The 27,399-nt window shown below is 40.9% G+C and overlaps 2 protein-coding genes across 10 annotated transcripts in view; one reads left to right on the forward strand and one right to left on the reverse strand.

Moving 5' to 3' along the window:
* Positions 1-9,239, reverse strand: part of ASCC1 (activating signal cointegrator 1 complex subunit 1) — a 98,928-nt gene extending 89,689 nt beyond the window's left edge. For 2 of the 8 annotated variants that reach the window (XR_012001110.1, XM_072756246.1), the window contains exons 1-5: positions 9,104-9,214; positions 7,370-7,543; positions 6,225-6,369; positions 4,802-4,901; positions 163-260 (exon numbers count right to left, since the gene is read on the reverse strand). Coding sequence is in view for 6 of the 8 variants with exons in the window: in XM_072756246.1 (XP_072612347.1) it covers positions 163-260; positions 4,802-4,901; positions 6,225-6,336 (310 nt within the window). In the remaining 2 variants the exon portion in view is untranslated. Of the gene's footprint in view, positions 1-162; positions 261-4,801; positions 4,902-6,224; positions 6,370-7,183; positions 7,544-8,616; positions 8,883-9,103 lie in introns of those variants that run through there. The other 6 variants (XM_072756247.1, XM_072756248.1, XR_012001109.1 and 3 more) reach the window with 6 other exon arrangements.
* ANAPC16 (anaphase promoting complex subunit 16) lies at positions 8,909-23,610 on the forward strand. Of its 2 annotated transcripts, XM_026004174.2 has the most exons (4): positions 8,909-9,035; positions 13,427-13,595; positions 19,578-19,652; positions 20,764-23,610. In XM_026004174.2, the coding sequence occupies exons 2-4, from the start codon at positions 13,454-13,456 to the stop codon at positions 20,877-20,879; spliced, it is 333 nt and encodes a 110-aa protein (XP_025859959.1). In that variant the 5' UTR covers positions 8,909-9,035; positions 13,427-13,453; the 3' UTR covers positions 20,880-23,610. The 2 variants fall into 2 exon arrangements, with proteins under 2 accessions (XP_025859959.1, XP_025859969.1); XM_026004184.2 differs by lacking the exon at positions 19,578-19,652.
* The last annotated feature ends 3,789 nt before the right edge of the window (positions 23,611-27,399 follow it).

The raw sequence follows: 27,399 nt of genomic DNA on the forward strand, positions 1-27,399 counted from the left end.
GCCAATTCTTACAGAACCCCATAAAGAATACAGTCGCTATTCAATTCTACCCAGGGTCACTAAAAAAAAAAAAAAAAAAAAAAAAATCACTAAATTGGGTCACACTATTCCACACTCACACAAAAGTGACTGCAAATATAACTTATATATACCGAGTCTCACCAATTTCTCCTTCTTGTCCAGGCTTAGGAATGCTAATAGAAGTTTTGGTTTCCACTTCTAGCTTCTTCCTAGTGTCCCCTCTCTTTCCAACTATATGCCTATAATATAAAGAAAAATTAATTAATGGAAGGATATTAAGTCAAATGTATCAGAATAGAGAATTCCATCATGTTTAAATCATATGTGACCAGAGATACTCCCTTACAGAAAAGTGCTTCAGTAAAGGCTCAATATTTGTAGAAGAAATTACAAGTCGTATAGCTTTATAGAATGTGCTGCATTGCACTCATTGGCAAAATGATGCCCTACAGTCAATTTAATGAATAAACAAAAATAACCATGCCATGTCCAAAACCTGTTGCCTCTTCAATATTAGATTCAAAATCTGGGTCTGAAATTCATTGAAAAGAAAGCTGGTATCATCTCAAAAGGCACTTTCAGCAACTAGTTTAGGAAAACACTGGCCTTTAGAGAGCAAATTAACTAAATTAGGAGTTCATCCTAAAAGAATTATCCTCGGGGCCCTCTGGGTGGCTCAGATGGTTAAAAACCTGCTTTGGGGGCAGCCCCAGTGATCCAGTGGTTTAGTGCTGCCTTCAGCTGGGGGTGTAATCCTGGAGACCCAGGATCAAGTCCCGCATCGGGCTTCCTGCATGGAGCCTGCTTCTCCCTCTGCCTATGTTTCTGCCTCTCTCTCCCTCTCTGTGTCTGTCATGAATAAATAAATAAATAAAAATCTTCAAAAAAAAAAAATCTGCCTTGGGCTCAGGTCATGATCCCAGAGTCCTGGGACCAAGCCCCATACTGGGCTCCTTGATGAGTGGGGAACCTGCTTCTTCCTCTTTCTGCTCCCCCTGCTTGTGTGCGCTCTCTCTCTCTCTCTCTCTGTCAAAAAAACAAAATCTTTTTAAAAAATAAGGCTGCATGGAGCCTGCTTCTCCCTCTGCTCTCTCTGTGTCTCTCATGAATAAAACACAAAATCTTTAAAAAATAAAATAAAATAAAAAATAAATTAAATAATTATCCTTGATAAATAAAGTAAGAGTAAGGAACTTAACAAAGAGAAGGGCCCACCATTTAGGACAGATTATCCAGAATAGCTTCAAAAGCAAAAAGAGTAAACAGGTAACTCTCAGGCTGAATTCACATATACATGTTTTGTTCAGGAGATTTTGTCTAAAAATTGGGAAATTTCACCTTAAAAATATAGATTTCTGGGTTTTTTAGAAAAATTAGATCTGACAACTAACAGCAATAATAGGCTGGAGCTTACTCTCATCCCTAAAACTGGAACAGGGGCTCATCACAATCCCCATCACTCCCTACTCCGTTTCATCTACTCTACTTCAATTGACTCACTTACATTACTTCCTGGGCCACTTAGAATAAATCTGACAATCCAAGGTTATCTTCTGGAGCCCATACTAATTAGAGGTGTTAGAGTAAATGAGACCACTGGATCCCAGGAGAAAAGTTTCAGTCTTTAAAGCATTAAAGACTCAAAGAGAAGACTATAATGAGAAAAAACTTCATCATCAACGGCATTTCAGCTTCTACGATTTCAATTACAGTATCCAACAACATGGGTGACTAGGTCTAAAACTGTGCATTTGTTTTTACATGGAATAACCAGCCCAGTTACTTCCATTAAGATCCACCATAGTAAGCTAGTTCAAACAAAAAAACAAGATGTTTAGAAGAAGACTGAAATGCCATAATTTCCCTGTGGTTTTTCTGTGTTGGACTAGAGATTCAATGGCACCCACTTTGTCAGGCTTTTGTCTTTCCAGGCCTTATCAACAGGGGTACTTTCACCCAGACTACTGTTTGTTAGCATGTGGCCAGTAGAGAACCTATTACAAAAAGCAGCTGGCTTGGGGCACCTGGCTGGCTCAGTCGGTAGAAGGTGCAACTCTTGATCTGAGGGTTGTAAACTCGAGCCCCATGTTGGGTGTAGAGATTAGTTAAAAATACAATCTTTAAAAATACATACACACACACAAAAGTAGCTGGCTCAAGGTGTTAATAGTCTAGCCATTTTAGAAAGGAAATGGTTGAGGTTAAAGAAGTTTTAGACTCAAACAAGTCCTGGGCAAGTCATTAACCACTCTAAGCCTATTTCTTCACTTACAAAAATGTAGTGAATTATTATAACTAAGTATAATGAAGTTCTTATAAAGAGTAAACGTGAAAAAAAAATTGAAAAAAAGGGATCCCTGGGTGGCGCAGCGGTTTAGCGCCTGCCTTCGGCCCAGGGCACGATCCTGGAGACCCGGGATCGAATCCCACGTTGGGCTCCCGGTGCATGGAGCCTGCTTCTCCCTCTGCCTATGTCTCTGCCTCTCTCTCTCTCTCACTGTGTGCCTATCATTAATAAATAAATTTTAAAAAAATTAAAAAAAATAAAGATTAAACATGATCATGTATAAAAGGGCTTCCCAGTGACTGGCACATAGCTCAGTACAGTCCATAGTATCCTCATTAAACCCTAATGACATCTTTCCAATTAACAGCATAGCCAGATTCAGAAGAGGGTTTACATGGGGAATCTAAAACATTCATTTCAATAATAAGAGATACACAGTGAAAAGGTGACTTGTTTATTAAACATATAAAGAAATTCCTACCAGATCAAGTGATTCTCAATCTTGGCTACACACTGGGATCACTTGGAAAGGTTCAAAAACTAATGATGCCTGAGTCCAGGTCTCAGAGATTCTGACTTAATTGGTCTGGGGTGCACCCAAGTATAGGGAGTTTTAAAAGCTCCCCAGGTGATTCTAATGTGCATCTGATATCGGGAACTAAAATAAAGTATTATTACATCTAGCCAATGAATAGGTGTTACCACCATTAGGATTTGATTATAAATCAGTTTGGTCAAGTTTTTTATCTAAATGAACCTACGGAAATGATTAATAAGAAAGAAATCTTGGGACACCTGAGTGGCTCAGTGGTTGAATGCCTGCCTTCGGCTCAGGGCATGATCCCAAAGTTCTGGGATCAAGTCCCACATCGAATTCCTTGCATGGAGCCTGCTTTCCCTCCATCTGCCTATGTCTCTGCCTCTCTCTGTCTCTCATGAGTAAATAAATAAAATCTTAAAAAAAAAAAAAAAAAGATCTTCCTAGTAAATACTGTCTATTAATTACAATTGAGCAGAACCAATACATAATCTAACATGCAAGTCATCTAAAATATAATGAATACTTAGAACATGTAGAATTCGGAAGATCATCAAATTGGAATCAAACATCTAAGGAATTTTTATACACCTTAGTGGTAGCAAATATACACATTAAGGAAAACAGTTACATTGATTTCATCAGAAAACTGAACCATGACTTTCTAAAATCCTGTTTTTTGGAAGAAAATGTCACTGGAACCTTAAAGAAGAATGAGCTGTCAGATTTAGCATTTGGTTTCTCATTTGGCCACATTCCAAGAGAAGGATTTCATCCTTAATAGGTGTTTCAGAATATTTTCAAGATTGGTGAAAATAAAATGATTTGCTTCCTGGAGCTTACAGGCATATGATTCCATATTTGTAGATCTCCTTTCACAGAGGAACTTGAAGTGACTTAATTCACCTGCTACAACAGAAAAACAATTTACACACTTCCTAGGCCAGCCTATCTCTACAGGTGTCAGCCCAAAAGAAGCCAGTTAGCCACATAAGCTAACCATGATAGTGGTGAGACAGAGTGCAGGCAATCATGAAAGCAAGCAAGCACCAACTGAAGTGATCACAAGGTTTCCAAGCAAATTCATAATGGCAACCTTGAAGAACGCATACCAGTCTTTGACAAACACTGGAGATTAATTGAATAGACACATTCCTGCCTTCCAAAAGTCTCCTATCTGCAGAGAAGACATCAAACAGTATGCAAATAAATATAAATGCATGGCTGAAAAATTCTACAAAGGAAAGGCAGAGGGTGTTATGAAAATATACGGTAATCAGTGTCGTTGGTAGGGATGATGGTGTCAAAGCAAGGTTCCCTAAGGAAGAATATAACTAGGTAAGAAAGAGAGTTATAAGGCAAAGGGAATAGCATGTGCCAAAGATCTATGATAGGAAGGAGCAAAGGAATGTTTCAGGAACTGAAGAAAACTAGCTAGGCTTAAGTGCAAAACCAGAAGAGTGAAAGGAGTTGAGACTGAAAAATGCAGGGCTGGCTAAGTCACATTCAGATTCCAGCACTATAGTGGAACAGAATTCCATCTTCAGTGGAAGGATGTTGACGGATTTAAGCAAAAGTAATAATCACATTTGCCTTATAGAAAGATCAATGTGAAGAACTGACTGGGAGAACAATAATCAATGTGGACAGCCTAGTAAGTAGGCTGTTTGAAATAACCCAAAAAAGATGCAGCAGGGTGCTGGTCTTTCAATAAAGAATGCGATCAGTGGTAGACTCAAAAGATAGTTAAGAGGCAAAATCAACATGGCTTGGTGATACATTTGGAATGATGAAATTGATCCATAATCAGTCCTTAGAAATTCTAAGACATAAAACACGGAACTGTTTTGCCATTAGTAGTCAAGCACTGCAATATGTATGGGAAAGAGTCAGCTTCCTGAAGAGTTTCCTGGAAGTGTTTCCCGTGAAGCTGAGGGGGGCGGGGGGGCACTCACTTGTAGAGCAAGCTGGGGGCCTTCACCGTACACCGGAAACCTTGCTGTGTCTGCACCACCTCATAGGCATCACAGGGCTCCTCTGCACACTCCACAAAGCCTGCAGAGAAACCATAACACCTCACTTACAGCTGCTGCTCTGTGGACAGCAGTCTTCTCACCACTGGCCAACAATGCTCAAGGTTTCAAAAAACACATACACACAAAGAACAGCCCAAGACTTTATATTGCAGAATGCTGCTCCAACAGTCCTGACCTGCTCTTAGAAGAAAAACAAAAAACATATGACTAGTTTAAATCTTCCAGTCTTAGAACCTTGGAAAAGTAGTATATACATGCCACCATTTAACTGTTTTCTCCCCAAAAAACAAAGACAATAAAAGTTTTTTTTTTCTTTTTATGGAGAATTCACGTAACATAATGTATCCTCTAACAGTGGGCAAGTAAGCAGTTTTTAGTGTTAAAACACAACATTACTTCAGTGAATGAGACAGGAGTAGCAGCGGGAGAACTTAACTCCATTCCACCAGTTAAAAACACAGGAGGGTCAAGTAAAGAAGGTCAAGTCCCCAAGGCTGAAGGGAAACAATGGGGAAAACCAGAGGGAAGACAAATCCCCAAGGCTTACGGCCTGATGGAAAAGCTTATAAACCAAAAGGAAAAGGAAGCAGAGAACCTGAAAAGCTCTACTGAGGCATTAAACTCATGCCCAAGTTAACTGGCTTGAAAATATTCATAATCCATCTCCACTGTTTACTTCTTAAAATTATCCCTATGTAATAACAAAATTAAGTTAGTTGTATATTTGGAACTGCCTGTATGAGCACAAAGAAGAAACAAATAACAACAGTTAACATTTTGGGGCACTGGACAAAATACATATTTCACTTATTTCACCAACTTATATATATTATTTCACAACTTCACAGATAAAGGAACTTAATTTTGAGATCCCTGGGTGGCTCAGCGGTTGAGCATCTGCCTTCGGCCCAGGGCGTGAGCCTGGAGTCCCAGGATCGAGTCCCACATCGGGCTCTCTGCATGGAGCCTGCTTCTCCCTCTGCCTGTGTCTCTCCCTCTCTCTCTCTCTCTGTCTCTCATGAATAAATAAAATCTTTAAAAAGAAAAAAAAAGGAACTTAATTTTGTCACAGAATATTCATGGTAAACATTAACAGTTTACTAAAATTACCCCTTATTATACTTAAGTCTCTGCACAAAGATGAAACGTGATTTAGGAAGTGCAAATAAGAATGCTTCATCAAACTTAAAGTCATCGGTCCCCTTAGACTATGTCAACACAAATGGAGCTAGGTAGAGGCCAAACAGCTCAAATTTCAGTGTTCACATAGAAACACTTAAAGCATTGTTTCCACAGTGCAAAGAACATTGTACTAATGTGACCAAAGAACAACTAGGATTACCTTGATAGAAGTCTTCTTCTTCTTCTTCATGTTGGTAAGTTTGTTCTTGGATGGGATTTTTTCTGTAAATCCGTCCACCAATTCTTACAAGTTGTGGGCGCAGAACTTCCATGATACTTTCTTTGAACAATATTCTAGTGAAATCCTGAAAAACAAATGATCACCTTACCCTGTTTTAATCAGAAATAAAAACCCTATCTCTATTTTATGGATCATTATGTAATCAGACATCAGTTCACAGCACATCCTAAACAAAAGCAGCACTGTTTCCATTAGATTTCCCCAATCTGCGAGCTATTTTAAGTCAGTTTTTATATTTTCCACGACAGCATTCCATGCCTGGTTCACTCTAGACAGTAATTTGTTTTTGCTTTCTTTTTTTTTTTTTTTTTTAAGATTTTATTTATTTATTCATGAGAGACACAGAGAAAGAGAGGCTGAGACACAGGCAGAGGGAGAAGCAGGCTCCATGTGGGGAGCCTGATGCGGAACTCGATCCCGGGTCTCCAGGATCACACCCTGGGCCAAAGGTAGGTGCTCAACCGCTGAGCCACCCAGGAGTCCCTGTTTTTGCTTCCAAATATTTTATTTTTAAGTAATCTCCACACCCAAAATTGGGCTCGAATTCACAACCCTGAGCTCAGGAGTCACTTGCTCCACCAACTGAACCAGCCAGGTGCCCCTAGAGGGTAATTTGTAAACTATTTCAGCACTCGAAGAAATGGTGATTAAAAGATACTCTTCGCTCTCTATACAGCCTGTGAGTTTGAGAGAACAGATGTCTTTATTATTTTAACTTGAAGTAGGATACAACCTTCTGTGTTTATCTAACCATTCACTAAGTGTCTCACTCTTTTTATCCAGCATGATAATTAAGAGGATTAGGAATGTGTAGCACACTTATCCTTCAGGGGGGTAAATAACCCCTAAGTACTTTTAGAGGTACAAGAAATATATACCTCAGAATTAGGTCCTGTTGCCCATCAGAACAGTTAAAACATGACTTAACCAACATGGTTCTTCAACACACTGCTGAGGGGAGGAATCCATTTCTATAGGCCACTCCTCAAAGATGTACATCGCTCATTGAGAAGCCAAGCTTCTAGTCACCACTTAATGAGCCAAGAATTAAGGGAACAAGGCACCTGGGTGGCTCAGTGGTTGAGCATCTGCCTTCCACTCAGGTCGTGATCCTGGGGTCCCAGGATCGAGTCCCGCATCAGGCTCCTCATGGCATCAGGCTTCTCATGGGCAGCCTGCTTCTCCCTCTGCCCGTGTCTCTTCCTCTCTGTGGTCTCTCACGAATAAATAAATAAAATCTTTAAAAAAAAAAAAAAGAATTAAGGAAACAAAGGTTCCTTACTGGCTAGCTGTGATTAAGTTCAACCAATGTTCCTAACCACGTAGGTTACAGTCTTGGAAGCCCACAATTAAAGAAAAAGCCCCAAAACAATTACTTAATGCACTTGTGCATTTTGGGCACAAAAGGCATTAAAATGTAATGCATAAAAATTTAAACTTTAAACAGTGCATTAAAATTTAAGTTTCAATTTAAACAACTAAAGGCCCAGGGCAGCCCTGGTGGCTCAGCGGTTTAGCGCCGCCTTTAGCCCAGGGCCTGATCCTGGAGTCCCAGGATCAAGTCCCACATCAGGCTCCCTGCATGGAGCCTGCTTCTGCCTGTGTCTCTGTGTCTCTTTCTATCTCTCTCTCTCTCTCTTTCTCTGTGTCTATCATGAATAAATAAATAAAATCTTTGGAACCCTGGGTGGCGCGGCAGTTTAGCGCCTGCCTTTGGCCCAGGGCAGGATCCTGGAGACCTGGGATGGAGTCCCACATCGGGCTCCCGGTGCATGGAGCCTGCTTCTCCCTCTGCCTATGTCTCTGCCTCTCTCTCTCTCTGTGTGACTATCATAAAAAAATAAATAAATAAATAAAGTTAAAAAAAATAAATAAATAAAATCTTTAAAAATATTAAATAAAAAAATAAACAACTAAAGCCCCCAAAACACCTAATGCACTTGTTTAATGCACTTGTGCATTGATCATGGGCACAAGTAAGTGCAACTGATCAATGCACTAAGTACTTAAAGCCCAATCCAACCCTCAGCAAGTGACGTCGCTGTGGTTGGTGACGTCACTGTGGTTGGTGACGTGATTACAGAACCAAGGGGGGATTTTGCGTTGTGAGAAGTAACAACATGGAAGATAAACCCTCGGACGACGCCGGGATCCATCAGCAACAGAGTCCTGACATTACGCCCGTGGTGGCCTATTCCCCAGCGCCTCACAAAATTAAAAAATAAAAAATAGGCGCTTCACAAAAGGAGACTTTGATGATTAGGTCGGACCCTCAGACCGCGGCTCTGGAGTAAGGGACAGCAAACTTCACCTGCCTTTCCCGTAGGGCACCGGGCCTACGAGACTGTCTGAAAGACGGGGGGCTGCCCCACGTAACCCTGCTTCGTGGCAGTCTGGAGAGCGCGGAGAGCAGAGGGCCTTCGATGTCGTGGGGGAAGGTGAAGCCTTGAATCACAGAAACAAGCCAAAAAAAGCGAGGAACCCGGGGGCGGCAGGAACCCGGCGGTAAAGCCAGGTAGGCGCGCAAGACCCGGAAGTCCTCCGCGGGAGCGCGCGATCCAGCCCCGGCCACGCCCCGGCCACGCCCCCACCTCGCCCCTGCGGGCGCGCGCACGTCGCCGGCTTCCTCCGCGCGGGCGCGCGCACGCCGCCGTCCTCGTCGTTGTAAACGCTGCCGCTCTGGCTGGCCCTGGGGGCGGGGCTGTAGGGGAAAGCGCCAAATCCGCTGAGGTAAGTGGCCGAGGGCTTAGGGACCCCCCGGGAGCTTGGTGGAAGGGAGTCGATCCGTGGGATCCTACCTGCAGGGACTAGTAAAATGGAGAAGATAGGAGGAGAGACTGGAGCCTGCTTCGGTGGGAGCGTGAGAGGAAATTTCCTTAGGCCGCGCCGGACGGGGTGCGCGTGCGCGCGGAGAGCTGGCGCCTGCGCAGTGGGGCTGCGCGGGTAGCATCGCCCCCTTGAGACCGAGCGGGGAAAGGACAGGAAAAGCTTGCCTTGGAGTTGGTTCGGCAGCCGCGGGCGCTCTTCCCTCCCCGTTTCCAGCCCCCTCTCTTTTTTTTTTTTTTTTTTTTTTTTTTTTTTCCGCCACCGCACCTGCTGTTTAGCTGCTGCCTCGGTTTGGGTGGTGAGCTCGCGGTTCAAGTGGAACGATTTGTTGATGGTGGAATTCGACGATTGCTTCTAATAATCTGGCATCGTGCCAGAAATACTTTAATAAAGCTTAATCTTTTTCATAAGGAGACTTCTTCTAAAGGGAGGAATTCTTTTTAATAGGTATACATCCGACAGGAAGTAAAGTTGATGAAAACGGAAGTCATCCCTGTCGTACCTGGAGTAGATGGTTGATCATGCTGCGCCCCGCCCCCCCCCGCCCCCCCTCCCCCAGGGTGGCCTTGCTAGGCTCTGGGCATCTCTAAGGCCAGCGGACTCAGCTTCCTTCCCTTCGAGAGCCAAAGCCCAGGCTACTTCATCATGAACATGTATTCATTAGGCAGAGTTTTGCTGAGGACCTGCCTGGGGCCCAGCAGCCTGGGGTGGGAGAGAGTTGTGTTAATACAGAATGTATTAGATCTGCAGAATGAGGAGGGGAAAAAAAAAAAACCCTCAATAATGGACCAACCCTCGTGACAGCCCGCTTCTCCATCCCTCCCGTGTAACCTTTGCTGAGCCACTAGCCCTGCGTTCTGTCATTTGTTCGGTATTCATTCAGGAAACGTTCTGACCCAGGTTGTGTGCTAGGCCTCGAGGATAGAAAGACAACTCATTTCACCACCACCACCCCTGTTTTCTTAGATCATAGAATTCTTCTTAAACTCCTGAACCTTAAAAATGAGAGTGTCAAGTGCGTTGATGGAGGGCACCTTTCCTCTTGCTGAGCAGAGATCCTTTCCCTTCTGCCAGCTTGCTGACTCTGCCAAACACAGAGAATTAAAACCTCTCTTGAGTGTGTTTGGACATACTATGTATAAAAAACTGGGATCTGCATGGGGGGCGGGATTCAGGAGTAAATATCCATTACTAATTTTGGGTAGCTGATACTGAATGTTTGCTATGCCTGTGACTATCCCAAATGCTTTGGTTATATTAACCTTTGTGACACCTTTATGAAGGAGGTACTATTATTATCCTCATCTTAGAGATGAGGTGACTGAGGAGCAGAGAGGTGAAGGGATTTGTCCAGAGCCATACAGCAAGCTAAATAGCAAAACCACCACCTGAACCCAGAGCCTGAACTCTAACTCTAACCACTATGCTGTTTTACCTCTCACATGGCACATGATATGCCCACAAAGCCATTGCTTGAAGAATGTCACAGCATGTAAGCTAACGTTTGTATAGCTCAGTTTTGTTTGTTCATCTGTAAAGCGAGGGAATCCGACGAGATGACCTTTAAGGAATTTTGTGGTTCCTGTGAAATGTTTAATTCATTTAGCAAGCATTTATTTAAATCAACAGCTACTTAGTATAGGCCAAGCATTGTATTTGGTTCTGATGCTCAGAATGCCTGCCTTCATAAAGCAGTGTGACAAAGCAGGGGTTTATTGTTTATTGTTCGCTTCACTCTACCTCCTGTTACCATCTGCTGACAGCATGTAAAATTCAACCTGAATCTTTAAAGCTAGAAATTACTTAGGTGTTATTCTATCTACCTCAGCAGTAAACTGCTTATTTATGTAAAAGTAGCTTTGTGCTAATTGCGCACTCCAGTTTCCAACCCTGGCTATTTTGTGTATTGAATGATAGTAGTTCTGAGTTTGAAAGAAAATGGGATGAAAGGGAATTCCTTTGATTATACTCAGTTTAGAAGTCACACTGCGTCTAGCCTTTGAAGCTGTCCTCACTGTGGCAGTCCCTAGGGAGCTGTGCTGAGCAACTGATTTCAAAATATAAAGTATCCCTTGCATTTGCAACTGAATAGAGAATTTTTCAAGGTGTAGGAAGAAGATTAGAGTTTTAAGTCTTAGGTGAGATAAATACTTCACTGTAGGTTCTGCTCTGAACTGGTGGAAAATAAGACTGAGTACCTGTCCAAAAGATGGCTAAATTATCTGTGTTCTTTGTTTGAATCCCAACAAGAATCCACTTAGAAATTTAGACCAGGTCCATTACTGCTTAAATGCTGTTTAAAAGAGCATTTGAGAACCTGTCAAGCTATATAACAAGCTAGTGTTGCCCGAAGGATTGGATATAAATCCAGCTTGAGAAGTTGTTGGCTCTATGAATACGAATACAACTTGGAAGTTATAGAGCTCAGAGAAAAAAGGTGATCTAATAGCAAGATTGACAATATCCCTAATTAATTTATATTTTTAAATAGGCTGACATTCTGGTTCTAGCAGTTGCCTTACTCTTCCCATATCCCACTTCATTTATAATCATATTTCTTATGGACATATAATGAAATCAGAAACTAAACTCTGCTTCCCTGACAGCCTTAAGTCATCATCGCAAAATTAAGGAAACAAGAACAGCCAGCATTTCAGAAATGCAAAGTATATCATTTTTCTTCCTAAGAAACTGGATTATGTATATGTAGGATTTATATCCGAATAGCATACCCTTATTTTTTCTTTTTTTCAAAAAAAAATTCCAACTTTTGTAACAAATGTCTTTATTTTGCAACTAGCAAAAGAAGGAAAAAATCGGCTAAAATTCTCGGTGGCCATTAAAGAGGGAAATTCATTTTTTAAATCCTTTTTTTCTTAAGGTTATTTTTTTATTATTCATGAGAAACACAGAGAGAGGCAGAGACATAGATGGAGGGAGAAGAGGCTCCTCACAGGGAGCCTGATGCGGGACTTGATTCCTGCACCTAGGATCATGCCCTGAGCTGAAGGCAAACACTCAACCGCTGAGCCACCCAGGCCGCCCCATTTTTTAAAAGTCATTTTTTTTAATTGAGCTAAAATTCACATAACATAAAATTAACTGTTAGCTATCTTAAAGCATACAATTCAGTATAAAGTCTTTTTTTTGTCTAAATACTTGAGTTGTACTATCCAGTACAGTAACCACTAGCCATATGTGGCTATTTAAATTTCAATTAATATTAAATACATAATTAAAATACAGTTCTTCCGGGGTACCTGGCTGGGTTCAGTTGGTGGAGCATGCAATTCTTGATCTCAGGGATGTGAGTTCAAGCCCCACGTTGGTGTAGGGATTTTTTTTTTAATTTTTTAAATTAAAACACAGTTCTTCAGTCATACTAGACTAATAGCCACGTGAGGTTAATGGCTATCATGTTGGACTGCACAGAAATGTTAGAACATTTCCATTATGGCATAAAGTTCTATTAGCACAGTGCTAGACTATTCTTTTTAGAAAACATAAACATCTTAGAATCTTATTTAAGTATGCAATATAAGCCTCAGTGGCAAAAAGTAGTATTTTTGTTTTGAACTTCTGTAAGGAATCATGTATTCAGTACAGATTTTCTCATTTGCATTTGGGCTTTTTGATATGACATAGGGTTAAACACAGCTGCTGTATTCATAATAAACCATGAATTTGAAGATCATTTTATGAGCTATTTTCTTCCAGTTTGGGGATGCCACCAAGTGATCAATTTGGGTATTACATTTGGATGAAAAAGTTTTTAAAACATTTTTAATGAAAGGACAAATATGTATTTCCTAACCAATTCCCTTTCCTTAGGAACAGAACACAGTGTTATTCTGGAATTTTATTTGGAAAATTTTATAAGTGAATTTTTTGGTGTGGCTTTGTCAGGATGTAGCCAAGACAAACTGTCCTATGAGGCATGTTGTTTTATCCTCATATAATTTATTTCCTCAGTCAGATGGCTACCTCGGCACTGCCATATCACCCCTTCATAACCCATAAATCACCCACAGTCGATCCCAAGCCATATAAACAGTTTGCTAATGATAGGAAGTAAGTGTTTTAAGTAGAAAAACAGAATAAACATACTTTCACATAAAATCCTGAGAGACATTTTGGTATGAGGCATCAGTAAAAGATTGTGGGAACAGAGAGGGTAGAAAAAGGGGGAGCTAATTCTTTACTAAACTGTATGCTGGCTTTTATGGCAGCTAGAATGAAATGTTGTCAGTCTCACTTCCATAAACTTGCCAATTGCTGTTTTTCTTTCTCTGTAGTGAAGTGAGAATTCTGCTAGAGAGGAAATGGCTGCCTCTTCATCATCCTCCTCAGCTGGTGGGGTCAGTGGAAGTTCTGTCACTGGATCTGGTTTCAGTGTCTCAGACCTTGCCCCACCACGGAAAGCCCTTTTCACCTACCCCAAAGGAGCTGGAGAGATGTTAGAAGGTGATCTCATGCTGCTTTTTGCTGAATAATTGGATTCTGACCTGCAATGAATATTAATTGTAAAGAAGCTATTAAGCAGATTAGAGACGAGTTTGCCCTGATTTCAGCTCCACATTTCATCACTTGTCCCCATTTCAAAATATTATGCTCAAAACACAGATCTTTCTCCAGAATCAAAATTTTGGAGCTGAAAAAAGCTTTGGAAATCAAGGAAGTCATCTAGACTTATTTAGACCCAGAAAAGTTAATATGATTTGACCACATTAAAGACAAAGTCAGCACTAGAACCAAGAATTTTCTTGACCTCCTCCAGTTTGCTTTATTCCTGGCACCAGTCTGCCTCCCTATGATGAGTAGGTTTGATATATTTCTTTCTAATGTAATTAATCTACTCATAGATTAACCTCATCAAATAGGTTCTAAGAGGAAATAAAAACTAATATACTACTCTTGTATGTGAAGATGGCTCCCTTGGCCCACTGTAGAACAGTACTGTATGGTTTTTCTAGCACGGGAGCTGGGTTTGTATCAAATCATCCACATCTTACTCAGCACACATTTGCAAACTGGCTAGCCGGGATCAGAGCACAGGCTGTAAGCATGACACTGCATTGATACCTGAAATTCATGGGATACGTGTCACTTGAGGAGCTAGACCAGTAAACTCTTAATAGGGAGCATAAAAATCACCTGAAGAGCTTATTTAAAATGCACATTTCTACCCACCTTAGAGATGCTAAATTGGTCTAGGGTGCAGCACAGAAATCTTTTCTTTTGACTGACATTCAAGGAATGCTCATGAAAGATTCGTCCGTAACTATTAAACTGTCACACTTTGAAAAAAGTCAGCAAAGAACTATTAAGGATTCAAAATCTACCTGATTCTAGCACTTTTGTGCTTAGTTATGTATTGATCTTTTTTACTTTAAATTGCAAATTTTGGTAAGTATATTTAAAAATTAATCTAGAAATCTCTGAGCAAGGTACCAACTATAGTTAGGAGTAAGCTTTTTGGAGTAAACTTTATTCATTTATATCAGGTGAAAAGAGTTTTGGGTTAAAGCCAGGACAAACAGAAGAATCATTTGTGACTGAGAGACATGAGAAAACTAGGACCACAAGCCTCTCTAGAATTGGTTCAAATCAAGTTGGTGAATTAGTCAGGTGATATATCTGAGATGTATGTACTTCTGTCTTTGCCTTCTCGTTTTCTTTAGTTTTGTTAACTGAATTCTTAAATTAGTATCACTGACTCTGGATGTAGTGAACAATTGGGGCCTTGTTTACCATATGTGGCACTACATTTTTGACGTCTTATATGCAGCAGAGACCTGGTGTTAAGGAAGTTGCTCACAAAAAATCAAAAGTTGGAGGCACTTAAATTGCTTAATGAGTCTTACAGCAGCAGAAAAGGAATTGATGTTTAACAATGGACTCTAAGATTGAAGTCATTTAAATTCTAGCTACAGGAGAAATTTAATACAGGAGGTACCTCCTTAGTCTCAAAGCTATAAGCATTCTGTATCAGTATACTCCAGATTACTTGGAAACATTAAAGAAGAAAGGCTCCTGAGATTAGTCTGAATGTTGAGGTTCTAACAAGTTTTAGTTCTATCCATTTTTACTCCATCCCAGTATGCTCCATGGAAGAATGTGTTGGCTTTCTGTTGTAGGACGAATTTATATTAGGTTTAAATTCAAAATGCAAAAAAATAAAAATAAAAAATTCAAAATGCAGAGTTTTCATTCCCTTTCTTAGGTTTAAAGTTTTAGCTGTATTTTAAAGCTACTTACACTTAAGGACAGACTATGAAAAATTAGAAATGGTAATCCGTGAACTATCCTACTCAAATCAAAAATGTTAAATTGAAAGAGTACTGCTAAATGAAATTTAATAAGAATGTTAGATTTAGAAGCATATTCTACAATGTTTATAGGTGATGCTATTATACAGTTAATCTAATGCACAGGTACCTAACCATTTTTCTTAGAGTAGTTTAATCAAATATGAAAACAGAGTAGGAAAAGTTGCCATTTCACAGCAAGGAAGAAAAGCAATCAGGAGCCAAGGTTGGATACTATTTATAATCTTAACAGGTTCAAATTGATCTTGCATCCTTCTGTGAAACCCAGATAACGTACTTAACCTTTTGAATAAACATTCTTGTGCATCCAGTCTAGACACTTCACATAAGCAATGTATACATGGTCCCCAATTTACTGATGGTTCGACTTAAGATTTTTTTACTTTACCAGGGCGCAAAAGCTATATGCATTTAGTAGAAAGCATACTTTGAGTTTTGAATTTTGATCTTTTCCTGAGCCAACAATATTTGGTTCGGTAATCTCTTAGGATGCTGGGCTGGGGCAGGGAGCCACAGTTCTCAGCCACACGATCACCAAGGTGAACAACCTATATACTCACAACCATTCTGTACCCATACAACCATTCCTGGTTTTCACTTTCAGTACGGTATTCAATAATTTACATGAGATATTTGACACTTTATTATAAAATAGGCTTTGTGTTAGATGATTTTTCGCAACTGTAGGCTAATGTGAGTGTTCTAAGCATGTTTAAGGTAGGTTAGGCTACCTAATGATGTTTAGTAGTTTAGGTGTAGTAAATGCATTTTCAACTTAGTATTTTTAACTTAGAATGGGTTTATCAGGATATAACCCCATCATAAACCGAAGATCTGTACAGCAGTTTTCAGCATTCTTCCTGCCCTTGGCTATGATTGTCCTCACTCAGATTAGGGAGCAAATTAGAGACTGCCTTCCAGCCCAGAAGTAGCTGAATTTTAGTGACATTGTAGGCTGCTAAAGCATAAATTATCTGGCATTGTCTAATTTCCTGCTGTGAGGTAATATTCTTTTAAATGAATCTGATAGCATCCTATTTATTGGAGTTGGCATGATGTTAGATTTGGGCAATTTACTGAACTTTTCACTACTTATACCCTTTGCTTGTCCCTTAGGAGGAAAACTGATGTATTGCTACTTGGTGTGTTACAAAGGGTTTGATTACAATTTCTAAATAGAAGAATGATTGCCCTAGGCTGACTCCTCTCTAGAGAAATTCCAGGCTTTAGATTGGTACAGATATCACATCTAATAGGATGTGACTAAGAAGCAATGGACATTGTGGCTAATACAGAGCTGCAAATCAGCGAAAGTGTGTTCCATAGGCATACAGAATGGTAAAGTGATATGCAGGTGTCTTTTTGAAAGATTAGCTTACATCTCTTTGCTTTGAAGTTCATTGCCAAGGGAAAAATGCAAATGTTATAACTTAAGCATTTTATCCTAATAGCACCTGTGATTAAATATAAGTGGGAGGTAGCACTTCCAAGAGTTTCCAAATACATCTTGGCCTGATCCGTATAGCCCAGAATCCCCACTGCCTTGCATGAGATCCTAAAGTTCAGGATCAAACTACCTGAGAAGTGGACTCTAGTTCTCTATGCTTTGCTCTTTCTAAAATAAACTTGAGTTATAATTTGACCCTTTAAGCCAAGGTATGAATAGTGAACACTGGAATATTTACATAATAAACTGAACAGTCAGTATAATATTTGGTTAATTGAAAATAAAAATTTTTTGCTCACTTTAAATGATTTGCTCACAAATGACTTCCATTCACCCAGAGGAATAGGGGAGGGAGAAGGGGATAGGATCATATACTATATAGTACATAATATAGAAGAGGTTCAATTTGGAGCACTGGGTGGTTCAGTCGGTTAAGTGTCTGCCTTCAGCTCTGTCATGATCCTGGAGTGCCAGGATCTAGCCCCACGTGGGCTTCCTGCTCAGCAGGGGGAGTCTGCTTCTCCCTCAACCTCTGCTCCTCCTCCCACTCGTGTTCTCTCTCTATCTCACTTGCTCTTGCTCACTCAAATAACCTTTAAAAAAAGAGGTTGAATTTAAAGAAGTAACACTTTTCCTAAGGGGTATAGTACTTTGTGAAATAATATTTTGAAATAATACACATTATGCATACAAAAATACATGTATAAAAATAATTACATTTTAATTTCTTTTTACATCAATCTTGAATATAATATTGGACAGAAGACCTTTCGGTTGTATATTCAAGCCATTTGGATACAATATCTATGGTTTACTGTTTATTGTGTTAATCTTTTTTTTAAGATTTTTTTATTTTTAAGTAATCTCTATCTACACCAAAGGTGGGCCTTGAACTCAAAAACCCTGAGATCAGGAGTTGCATGCTGCATGTTCTACCAACTAAGTCAGCCAGGCACACTAATCTTTTTTGTTTTTTTGTTAAGTAAGCTCCTCGCCCCATGTGAAGCCCAACATGGGGCTTGAACTCACAACCCTGAGATCAAGAGTCAGACACTTAACCAGCTGAGCTGTTCAGGCCTACCTCCGATCTTTTTGGTTTCTTGTTTTAAGTAAACTTTAGGGCCAACATGCACTTGAACTCAGGACCCCAAGATCAAGAGAGTCACATGCTCAACCAACTGATCCAGCCAGGCTCCCCTTACCATGTTAATCTTAAAAATAACTCACATTATTTTACCAGCAAAAATGGATTTATTCAGGAATAGCAGAGAATTGTGACCAAGGACAGGCAGGCAATGGTATAACCATAGGCAAGTCCAGAGAACAAAGGAGAGGAAAGGGGGTAGTTGGGAGAAACTATATTATAAATAAAAAATCCATTGGCACAAACTAGACATTGGTGAAGTGTAGTGGTTTTTCATTGGCTGAGTTGTGACAGTTTCTCATTGGCCGAGCTATTGCCTGGCAAGAAGAAAAACTTTTTTCATCCTGCTAGGGTAGCAGAATAATAAGCTTCTTCCTGCTGGGAAAGCAAAATTTGCCTCTTCTTGTTAGGGTCGGCCATTGACCAGGAGAGTTAGGGCATGAGAGCTCCCCCTTCTGGCCTCCTGACTCTTTCAAATGAGGTTTCTTTTATTTCTACAACAGGACTTCTGAAGTAAGGTCAGCCTTGTGTGAAACTCAGCATGAAGCCAGAATGTGTTAGTCCTATCTCCTTGTCACTTAATAGCTGGCTGACATGCCAACCCATGATTGATGGGTGAGTGCTTGACACTTAGTAGTGCTGGCATAAACTACCACCTAAAAAAAGACAGCTGTGTACTCTTCCCCCATTTGTTTTAGGATTTTTGCAATAAGACACCTTCCCCAAATAGTTTCTGCTACCTTTTTAAAACTCACATTTTCCTATATGAGCTCTGTGTCTTTGGGGTATATTTTGCCCTTGTCTCACAATAACATGAACTAGCTTATGTTTCACAATCCTCTTCCAAGTGCTGTTGTGACTGAGTTAGCTACCTTCTTGTTACCAGTTCTTGGCACCAGTACAATGCTAGGTTCTGAAATTGCACCATACTCTTATCACCATGCAAATTGCAGTGTTTTGGTTCAGTTGGAAAATCAAGGTTACAATTTGCGTTTACAGAATAAAATTTCCCAGCAGTCCTATGTGATGGTCATAGTGATGTAATTTGATATGTTAAAAATCAACAACAGCTATTTCCCCCTCAGCTTTACTTTTCAGAATTAAAAGTGATTTAGAGTTTTGATGTGCCTTTGTATTTTGATAGCACAGGAGCCACGTGGCCAAATGTGTCAGATGTCAGTCTTTGCCTGACATGCAGAATAGGAGAACATTAAGAAACTGTCAGGTTAGGAGGGGAGAAATGTTGACCAAGACATCACACTGAGGTTACTTAATTTTGTTTTTTTTAAACATTATTTTTAAACTGTGAAACAAGTGGACGAACTGTTGTAATATTCTAGGTATAGAAGAAGTAGCTTTTATAGCAGAGCACTATTAGTTCTAAATGAAACAGAAGCCCTCTTTGTAAACACTGAAAACTGGACCCTGAATGTGAAAGCATTGAAAAGAATGGGCACGTTTACTTGGTTTATCAGAAGCCATAAAACCCTTAGAGCACATTAAAACTTTTCCTCTTCTGTTTGTAGATGGCTCTGAAAGATTCCTCTGCGAATCCGTTTTCAGTTATCAAGTGGCATCTACACTTAAACAGGTGAAACATGGTAAGCCCATGAGTGTTGTATGCTTAACTGTGAGAATAAGTTGGGGACAGGGGGATAGGAGAGGAGGATTCAGAAAGATCAATGTGCTTTGTGACAAAAACTCCTGAAACTCAACAAGGCTGTTTTAAGTGAACTTTCTAAATTACCTGCAGACAAAAGCATTCTACTTAAGCCAGACAAAATGTCTACATTGAGGCTCAAAGCTAGAGTCAAAAGGGTTAGTTTTCTAGAGAAGTTCATGCTTTCTACTCCTCTTGTGTTGCTTTTTCCTCCCTTTTTTTTTTAATTTTTTTTTAATTTTTATTTATTTATGATAGTCACAGAGAGAGAGAGAGAAAGAGAGGCAGAGACATAGGCAGAGGGAGAAGCAGGCTCCATGCACCGGGAGCCTGATGTGGGATTCGATCCCGGGTCTCTAGGATCGGACCCTGGGCCAAAGGCAAGCGCCAAACCACTGCGCCACCCAGGGATCCCTTTTTCCTCCCTTTTCTGAAACCTTTTGTCATTGATCTTCACTGGTTACCATCCTCATCTTCATTCTTCAAGTATTTATGTTATACTTTATGGTCTGTCTGCACTCTAAGAGCCTGGTAGCACCTTTTCTGTGGCCTTCATTTATGCATCAGGGAATTATGTTTCTCCCTTGAAGGCATAAGTAGGAGGGAAAGCTGCAGTTGCTTGGAATGCTAGGATTTTAGTACACAAATCACTATGGCAGAGAGGATACATACGCCTTCCTTTTTTTTCTTTTTTTCTTTTTTTTAGATTTAATCTTCTAACATAGAATAAGGCCCTAACACTTAAGTATTGAGGGGGAAAATCCTTCTAGATATTTATCTTTTTTAAAAGATTTTATTTATTTTACTTATTTTAAAGAACAAAAGCAGGGGGACGACGGGCAAAGGGAAAGGGAAAGAATCCAATGTGGGGCTCGATCCCATAACCCTGAGATCATGACCTGAGCTAAAACCAAGAGTTAAACACTGAACCAACTAAACCATCCAGGCACCTCCTTCTAGAAATTATTTTTAAACCAATGATCACGTTGGTGGTTGGTGACTATCTCATGGGAAATATGTTGTATTATATTTTGCCTCCTGACTCTTTACAGATCAGCAAGTTGCTCGGATGGAAAAATTAGCTGGTTTGGTAGAAGAGCTGGAGGCAGATGAGTGGCGGTTTAAACCCATCGAGCAGCTGCTGGGCTTCACACCCTCTTCAGGTTGACCTTGCCGGGATGGTCACCTCTGCAAGTGCAGGGACAGCGAGGGACTTTTCTTGGAACATACGCAGCCATCCAGAGATTCACAGCTCCTTTGCTGAATTGTTAATTCACATCCATACTTGGTTTCTCTGTATCTATCCACAAGCAACAAATACTTAAATGTATGATCTTGCAGGGAAATTTTTGGTTTATTTGTTTAAAAAAGTATTGAGAATCAGATTGACAATCGGCATCAGAGAACCGGAGGTTTGGGTTTAAGAGATATTTATAAAACTTTACAAGCCAGGTAGGACACATGCCAGAATTGCCCAACTGAATGACATCTCTCCTGTCATTCATGCAGTGCCTGGAATCCTCACCAGTTAAATCCAAGATCAGGATCTGGAGTTACAAAACACAGTGTTTCTGACCTAAAACAGTTCTTCTTGCAGATGAATGTGATTTCAACTCAGGACCTGTCCAAATGAGGAGTTTTAAAATGTTTGGGTTTTTTTCTATTTTTAGACATCTAATTCTATAGATTCTAACTTTTTCTAACCTCTTCTAGACATGCCAAATACTGGCAAAAAGAATTACTTTTTGAATGTTGAAGCACTTGTAAAAATAAATCCGTGAGCAAAATCCTTTTAACACAGAAATCCCGAGTTCATCTTGTTGGTGGGCTCAAGCAATTCTGTAGCAAATAAATCCTTTGAAAGAGCTCCAAATTGGTTTCTTTATCCTTTCAAAGTCTCAGGGATTTGGGATAGGGGGAAGAGGTCAAATTACTTTTTATAAGAAGGCAATCTAAAAACATTTCTCCTTAGCAAATGATAGATTTCCTTTATCTCAGGGATATTTGTCGTTATAGAACTATATGAATTTAGTAGGCTTTCACACCATGATGTGAAAAGACCTGGAAAGCTAAGAGACATTCTTTCTTCTCCCTCATGGGACCTCATAGTACACTTAGGAAAATCATTATTTTAGATTGTATGCTAATTTTGCCTTGATAGCATTTGCCTTTGTCCTGCTTGCTAACTTGTACCTGACCTGCTTAGCGTTGCTTAATTGTGAGTAAATATAATCCTAGTAGCAATTGGCCCTAATCTCAGAAGTTCAAAATGTTTAACACATACTATCTGATAAGGAGGTGGTGACCATTGAGTCAGTAGTATGACTCACTGAATCTGAGCACAGAGATGTTAAAAACCTACTCATGGTCACATAGCCCAGGCAGAAGGAAATCTTGGAACCTGGAACAGATTTCAGTTGGTTGATAATTCAGCCCACTGCTCATGTCTCTCAAGCATGTCAGAGCACAAAATGACCAGCCTGCAAACCCATCTATTTCCATATTCATAATTCTCAACACAGTTCCATATTTGGCCATTGAGTTTCCTAATGTAACTTTTAGCACCTACCATCTTGATGATTTCCAAAAGATAATAGAAAATACCTAGACTGCAATAAGCCTATAGGTGATCTTTCCAGTGACAGTTTAGAAGCCATCACTAGCTTGCTCTCATTTGTTTTATTTGCATAACTATACAGCACAGACTGTGCATTACCTCATCTTTACCCTTTGGTATTCGGACTTACAGAATTCTTTTTAAATTGGGTGTTTCTTTTTATGACTTAGGAACCGAAGAGATCCTAAGGTTGAACAGAAATGCTTTCTGAAGCACCTTTCACAGTGATCGTTCAGCTGCTACTCAAGTGCTGCTAGAACATGACCCTCACTATTATTTTGAAGATGGCCCCTCTCTTTCTGCACTTTTCTCTTGGTCATCCTGTCTTAGCATCCACAACTCCTATTACCATGCTTTGAGCTTGAAGGTGGTCCTTGTTGTGTATCTGTCATCTCTTTAGTGCCCACTGTGTGCCAGTCACTCACAGGTATTAATTATAATTATGTATCTCTGCAGGATACATAATACCCCCAATACAGAAGAGGAACTTAAAGCTCAGAGTGAGCATTACTTGCCAAGTCTGCATAGCTATGTAAATGGCCAAGCCTGGATTTGAACTCAAAGTCTGTCAGACTCCAAAGCTGAGATTATTTAAGGTGTAGCATGCTGCATCCCACTGAGCCTGACCCAGTGCCTTGAACAAAGAAAAATCCTAAAACTTTAATAACTACCAAAAAGAAATAAGCTTTGCCACTACTCCCCTTTTTCTTCCCAGTGCTTGGTGATAAGAGATCTCAAGCAAAATGAAGAAACAGCCTCTTCCTTTAGGAGCTGGTAGAATAGCTATATGTTCGTGTCTACATAACTTTAAGATTCAGTATGGTGAAAAAGTAGATGCTTGAGAGACACCTCCATGAGCTACAAGGAAGGCCAAGGGCAGATGGTAGCTAATGACCAGGACAGCACAGCCAGCCATCCTAAGAAAGCTGACGGTAATGGTGTCTCTGCAATAAAATGTTTTGCTGTTCCCAAAGCATTTTCACATATGTTGTGTGTTGATTCTCACATCAACCCTGTGAGATAAATGGGGCAAGTATTATTTTACATCTGAGGAAACAGACACCAAGAGGGTGAGGTACCAAGATTATTAACTAAGATTATAGTGATGAAGCAAGAGAGCTAGCCTTTCAAATCTTTGTCTCTGTGGCTTCTAGTTCATCAGATACTAGCAAATCTGAAGACAGAATTTGCTGTTAAACTGATTCAAGTCAGTCTGATACATAATTCCATATAAATGTCTTATCTCATGGTAATGAGATAATAAATAGTAAACTTAAATAAACCTGGTTTTGCTCTTACATCATTGAACAAAAATTTTACTTTTTAACTTCACATTTAATTCCCCAGGATCTGCATTAAAGGCCTGACTTTTCACTGATAGGTTTAAATGCCATATTTATTAGTGCCATCCCATACCTGTTACTAACAACCGTGGTCTGGAACTCTAAATCAAGTTCCTCACCCAAGGACTTCTCTTTGCTCTGTCCATTTATTTACAGGCTATGACTTCCCTACCCCCACATGGCTGGGAGTCCTTCAGTCCCTTCTCCCAGTCACAACACCAGGTACTAGGGTGGCAGAAACTTTGAACCTTAAGGCCAAGTCAGAAGAAAGGAGATAGGACCAGGAGATGTCTATCATCCAACAGGAAGAGGAGAAACCTGCCAAGGATGTGGTACCCTTGCAGGCAAACCTAAGAGGTACCATACTTGAATGAGGAGGCCATCCGGCCTCTCTCTGTCCATGTGCCAAAGTGCCTAACTCCACCTAAAATATCTTGCCTGGTCTCCTTGTAATTGCCAGAAGTCCCAACCATGACGATTCTTTGCACAAAAGAGAAAAAAGGCTTAAATGACATACTTGGGAAAATCAAATCTAGGGTTGCAGGCAAAGAACAAATGATACCAGGTCTTTTCCTGTTTCCCAGAGCGGATTTTGGGATAGAGATGGCACTATGGGTAAAGAATGGGGGAAGGAGGCTGGAGCATGATACTTTGCCAGTAGCCTGCCTTGTTGGTTTGCATCTGGTCAAAGAGGGAGTCTCAGAATTTTAGAACTGGAAGAGACCTTGAAGACCATCTAGTTCATCCCCCTGGTTTACAGATAGGATGTTGAGATCTTGTCTGGCTCATTCACTGCTATATACTCAGTACCTGGACTACTACCTGGCATGCAGTAGGTGCATTATAGGTCTTCACTGAATGAAAGAATGCATGGATTTGCTGTATGTTTGCCGTGATGTAGAAGCTTTGGTAGCTATTTACAGTGCAGTATCCATAGTGGAGTAATGCCTATGGTTATTGAGATAAGGTAGTGGGCAGAGCCAAGATTAACCCAGATCTCAGCCTGCAGCTCTCTATATTGCTACATTGACAGGCAGAAGCTGTGAAAAAATGGAAATTTGTATGCCGAAGCAGCCGTGTCCCACATGATCCCATCCATGTGAGGAGCCGAGGTAGAGGAGGCTAGTGCCTCCCTGTCCTCACGGGCTCCTGCACATGGGCCTGGGGGTAGTGCCACCATGAGCTCGTCTCCATCTCTCCAGATACTTTACTTTCTCCAGTATGTCAGGTTTCCATAAAGGACTTATTTTCCAGAATCAGCTTATTTCATCTTTATAATACAAGCTCTTTAAAACAAATTGTGAAACAACATACAATTTATTACCAGCAGTAGCAGAGGGGGATGTTCCTTTCCAAATGTCTTTTATTATTCAGCACACACTTATTGAGCACTTACTATAGATCTAGCATCTACTAGATGCTGAGGATATGCTGTCAAACAAGATAGTTACCAACCTTGAGGTTATAGATATATTAAGAGAGACAAAAGGGTGGTTTTAAGTGTAAAATTTGTCTGCTAGGAGAAAGCATGAGGTGTTGTTAAATCAGAGACAGCTAATCCAGCTGAGCAAGGGGTCAGAGATTTCCCAGGATGATGTTTTTAGGCAAGAGACCTGAAGAAAAAGTCAGTGGGGTGGAAAAGAAAGATGTTTTAGATAGAGGGAATAATATATGCAAAAACCCAAGGAGCAGAAATGGTGTCATGCTTTTATGGGCTGCAGGTGTCTGTCATGGTTGGCCCATAGCATATTGGACCAGATGGATTTTGTTAAGGAATTTGAACTTCAGGTGGCTCAGCGATTTAGCGCCGTCTTCAGCCCAGGGCGTGATCCTGAAGTCCTGGGATCAAGTCCCATGTCGGGCTCCGTGTGGAGCCTGCTTCTCCCTCTGCCTGTGTCTCTGCCTTTCTCTCTCTTTCTGTGTGTCTCTCATAAATAAATTTTTAAAAAAATCTTAAAAAAAAAAAGGAATTTGAACTTCAATCAGAGGACACTGGGGAATCCTTAAATGGTTTGAGTGACAAGACCTGGTTTCACTTCTGAAGTTTTAGTTGGAGGGAATGATGGTGAATCAGTGACGGTAAGATCTAGATCCTTTAGGAAACTGTTGTGAAGATCTAGATGAGAGCTGCCCACAACTCTTGAAGATGGGAGATGGAAGGATGGGTTTGGTTTGAGAATTACTCAAGAAGTATCCTATACAGGACTTGGTGACTGGTCAAACTTAGAGAACTCAGGGAGGACACACAGGTTTCCTGTGTCAGTGGCTGAGGGACTGGGGTCCCATTCATGGAGATAGGGCTATGGAAAGAAGAGCAGATTCAAGATGTCCAATAGGTAGGTGACTCTATGGGTTGACAGTGTGGGAAAGTGAGCTGGGCTGGAGTTAGAGTTGAGAATCTACCAGCCTAGAGATATTTATGAAACCAAAGGTGGGGTGGTGGATGGAATGGCCCAAGGAGAGAGCCCAGGGTGTGAGAAGAAAATTGGACCAAGGAGAGACCCCTGAAGAACCCTTACATGTAAGGGACAAAGAAATAGAAACCCAGGAAAGCAAAAGGCAGGAAGTCACCAGAGAGAGAGTCAGAAAGCTGGAATATGGTATCATGGAAACTGAGGGGAGAGGGCATTCTGAGAAGGAGACTGCAACCAGTATATCTGGTATAGCCAAGCAATTAAGTGATATAAGGGATGGATTTTACCAAGGAGATCATTGGTGACTTTGTCTCAAGACCAGTGGCACAGCAGAGGCTGTGGGTGGGAGAGTGATCAGAAGGGGAAAACATGGAGCCAAATCTAGGCAACAGTTTTTTTGGGTTTTTTTTTTTTTAAGATTTTATTTATTTATTCAGAGACACAGAGAGAGAGGGGGGGGGGGCAGAGGCACAGGCAGAGGGAGAAGCAGGCTCCAAGCAGGGAGCCCGACGTGGGACTCGATCCAGGGACCCCGGGATCACACCCCGGGCTGCAGGCGGCGCTAAACCGCTGCGCCACTGGGGCTGCCCTAGACAACAGTTTTTTTAAAGATTTTATTTATTTATTCATGAGAGACACACACAGAGAGGCAAAGACACAGGCAGAGGGAGAAGCAGGCTCCCTGCAAGGAGCCGGATAGGGGACTGGATCCCAGGACCCCAGGATCACGCCCTGAGCTGAAGGCAGACACTCAACCACTGAGCCACCCAGGTGTCCCTCTAGGCAACACTTTTAAGAAGTTCAACAGGGAGCACCTGAGTGGCTCAGTTGGCTAAGTCTCCAACTTTTGATTTTGGCTCAGGTCATGGTCTGGGTCATGATCTCAGGGTCATGAGATCTCAGGAGTCCCTTGTAGGGCCACATGTTGAGTCCTGTATGGGGCTCCACACTCGGTGGGGAGTCTGCAAGAGAATCTCTCCCTCTGCACCATCCCCTTCTCTCTCAAATAAATAAACACTAAAAAAAAGAGAAGAAGTTCAAGGGAAGGGGAGGCAAAATGAAGGACAGGGAGGGTGACAGAGGAAGACTCACAGTCAAGACATTTGTTTTTTCTTTTACAATGGGAGAGGTCAAAGAGAAAGAGGAGATAATTGAGGGTATAAGGTCCCCGGGGAAGTGGGAGGGGATGGGCTCCAGAGCCCAGTTGGAGTGATTACTCTTGGAGGGAGGGAAGGAGGAAAGGATCGTGCTGATGTGGGTAAATGTGTAGGTGAGGTGGCAGGAAGTTGAGGGAGTTCCCATCAGATGGCTTCT

The sequence above is a fragment of the Vulpes vulpes genome, chromosome 4 (assembly GCF_048418805.1).
Source record: "Vulpes vulpes isolate BD-2025 chromosome 4, VulVul3, whole genome shotgun sequence".
NCBI classification, from domain to species: Eukaryota; Metazoa; Chordata; class Mammalia; order Carnivora; family Canidae; genus Vulpes; species Vulpes vulpes.